The sequence below is a fragment of the Marmota marmota genome, unplaced genomic scaffold, assembly GCF_001458135.2.
Source record: "Marmota marmota marmota unplaced genomic scaffold, marMar, whole genome shotgun sequence".
NCBI lineage: Eukaryota > Metazoa > Chordata > Mammalia > Rodentia > Sciuridae > Marmota > Marmota marmota.
In genome coordinates this window covers 5,626,716-5,629,697 of record NW_025999869.1, presented here as the reverse complement: position 1 = coordinate 5,629,697, position 2,982 = coordinate 5,626,716, and the positions used below count along the sequence as shown (strand labels likewise).

Sequence of the window (2,982 nt, the reverse complement as noted above, 5' to 3'; positions counted from 1 at the left end):
GGCGGCCGGGGTACGGGGCGGCCAGTCGAGCTGGCCGGCGTTCGCTCTCTTCATTCACTGAGCAGGGCAGACACCCGAGACGCGGGGCCCACCCTCCTGCCCCCCCAAAATGCCAGCTCCGCCTCCCATTGGCTGCGCCGCGCGTCATGTCGACTAAGTTGGGAACTTTGCTGGAGCAACCCAGAGCCAGGAGGGAGGAGGCAGCAGAGGAGCTGGAGGGAAGGAACCGAGGAAGGAAAGGGGCTCGGCCCCGGGAAAGAAACATTGAAACTCATTCCCCCTTAGGAACTAATGACCATAGGGCTGGTAGCTCTTTTTGTTGTTGTTGTTTTTGTTGTTCTAAGCAGTGAGCTGGACACTAAATCCCAGCACAGTCTCGAAAGGGGGCTTCTGAGCACCCTCGTTTTACCAATAAAAATTCAAAGCTCAGAGAAGTGATTTCCCAAGGTCACACCACTAGCGTAGCTAAAATCCTGGCACCTCCCCCAACGAAAGTTTCGTCCCCACTTCACCCAGTACTCTTGGCAGAGATTCAACTGCTACCTACAGGACTTATTGACACTGCACAATCACATGTGTTACTAAAAATGGTGGTCCCTGTTGTTGAGGTCGCTGCTGGAAAACGCGGAAGAGGCCTGTCCTGCCTTGCCCAGACCCAACTAATGCCTGGTATGCTGCTGAGAGTGGTGAGGGCGGGACTTGGACCCCTGAATTGACAATAGCAGGTTCAGAGTCCTTGGAGCATCTGCCTCCTGTCGGGTGACTCTGGGCCAATCGCGTAATTGGTGACCCTTTGTTTCCTCAAATCAGGTGGCCACAGCTCAGTCTGGACCCAGCTCCGAGTTGCCTAGAGCATTAAAGAAAGGAAAGTGTTTTTGCAAGAGTTATTCGCATGCTGGACATCCATCTCGTCTCCCCTGAAGCTTTGCCTTCATTCTTCCCGTGCCCGCTCTAAATTGGCGCGGTCTGAGCTTTTCCAGATGCCGCTGGGGAGGGGCGCGTTAGAGGTTCCATAAATACTTGCAGGAATGATTTTGTTTGTTTGTTTGAAGGGAAAGGGCAGGAACTTGAGGAAGTATTGCCCAGACTTCCTTGAGGTACACTCACACTGGAAAAGTCTGAATGAGCCCTGAGTACACACACAGTCACACACACACAGTCACACTTTCAAACACACCCACTCACATTCACAACATATACACATGTGCACTTGTGTGTTTGCACATACACTCACACACACAAGGGCAGCAACTGTGCTCCTGAGGGCCCCTCCTTTTTCTTTCATATGAATGGTATTCTGATTCCTTCTTCCTCATTTTCCTTCAAAGAAACTTCCAACTACTTGACTACATCCTATAAATATATAGTAGAGGTGCAGATTTTATTTTATTATACTTAGCAGATTTTCAGAGTCTTAGCTCCAGGCACCCAAATATACATACACGCATGTGCACACACTCCCATAGGCACTCCAGTCCCTACGATATTTATTAACATATTAGGTGTAGTTTAACTGCTGTTATTCTTGGGAACAGTTTCTTTCTGCCCACATGCTGTTGTCATCGCCCTCTGGTGGCCAGAGAGGGTCTAGGCTCTGGTCCTTAGGGTGATTTCAGCCTTTAAGAACTCTAAACATCCTTTTCCCCTTTCCTCTGAAGCTTTCCTCCAAACCTTGAACCAATTTAGTACCAGGACTGAGGCAGATGAGAGATCCGGGCAAGAGCCCAAGGGCACAAAAGCATCTCAGACTGTCTGGAGCAGAAAAGGGTAGGGTTTTCTTTGTTTTCGCAAATGCATGCATGCTAGAGCATGTTTATCAACCCCCTTCAGGCTGGGCCTGGGTCTCAGCACAGTGGGGGGCTGTTTCCATTTAAGTTGCTAGAGGGTTTCATGAGCCTGATCTTTAAGTGATTTCATAGGCACTCGAATGTGCTGTTTCCTGGGAGCAGTTCAGAACAAATCACAGGGGTCCCTCAGAGTCAGTCATCTTTAAAGAAGGGCCAAGTGGGAAAGACAGGAGATGTACAGAGCACCTGGCTACACAGAATCATGGATTGTTTGTCCAGCATTTATATTCTGATGACTACAGGTTCGGGTTCCACATGTCTTTTCATGGTGGGGGTGGGGATGGAGTTTCCCTGGGCAAAGATCAAAGTCCCCCTCTTAAAGATTTGCATCACAGATGAGTATGTTTAAGACCCTGAGAAGTCCTAAAGTAAGGAAGCCTGTTTAAGGTTTGTTGAAGCCAGTTTCTCAGTACATTTGCCCCCTTTTCATGTTAATGTAAAATTTTCTTGGAACATACTTTAAGAATCCCAAATATAATTCAACCCTCAGAAAATTGAGTTTCAGGGAGAGGTGGGTATGTTTGAAAGAACACCCAGCTAATTACTAAGAGAGCCCTGGCTAGGACTTAGGGTTCCCAGTGCTGAGAACGAAAGGGTCTGTCCACTCCCCAGCCTGATGCTGGGCATCTTCAGAGAGTGTCAGCCTCCTGGTGGAAGAGTTGGCTCTCCTGGACAAGTTTGGGTAAATGCTAAAGAGGTCAGGCTCTTGGGAAGAACTTTCTATGTCCAACTGCCAAAGATAACTTCATACTCCGTGGTGTGATTTTTCAGAGTCCCACAAAGGGCTCCTCAGCTAGCTCTTGGATTTTTCTCTTTTATTTTCCACAGGCTGTTGAAAAGCAAACTACCCGCCCATTTCCCCATGAAAATCCATCGCAAACTCTCTCCTCCACCTGTTTTTTGTCTGTCTGTGTGAGGTACCACCATTCACATAGCCACCATTATCAGTTGAGGTTTTCTGGTTGTACGCAAGAGAAAACAACTATAACTCATTGATGCCAACCCCCACCCCCACCCTCCCACCANTCTCCAACCTTCTGACTCTTACCCACCATCAGTTCTGCAGTCATTCCTCCAGGAATCCTTGCTGCTCCAGAAAATTAGATTCTTGAAGACAGTGACCCTGCATAATCCA

General features: G+C 48.3%; 1 protein-coding gene across 1 annotated transcript in view; it reads right to left on the bottom strand.

Moving 5' to 3' along the window:
* Slit3 (slit guidance ligand 3) overlaps nt 1-148 on the bottom strand; it is a 563,280-nt gene extending 563,132 nt beyond the window's left edge. Inside the window, exon 1 of the mRNA XM_048814838.1 lies at nt 93-148. Coding sequence (XP_048670795.1) covers nt 93-148 — 56 coding nt within the window. The remainder of the gene's footprint in view (nt 1-92) is intronic.
* Nucleotides 149-2,982: the final 2,834 nt, after the last annotated feature.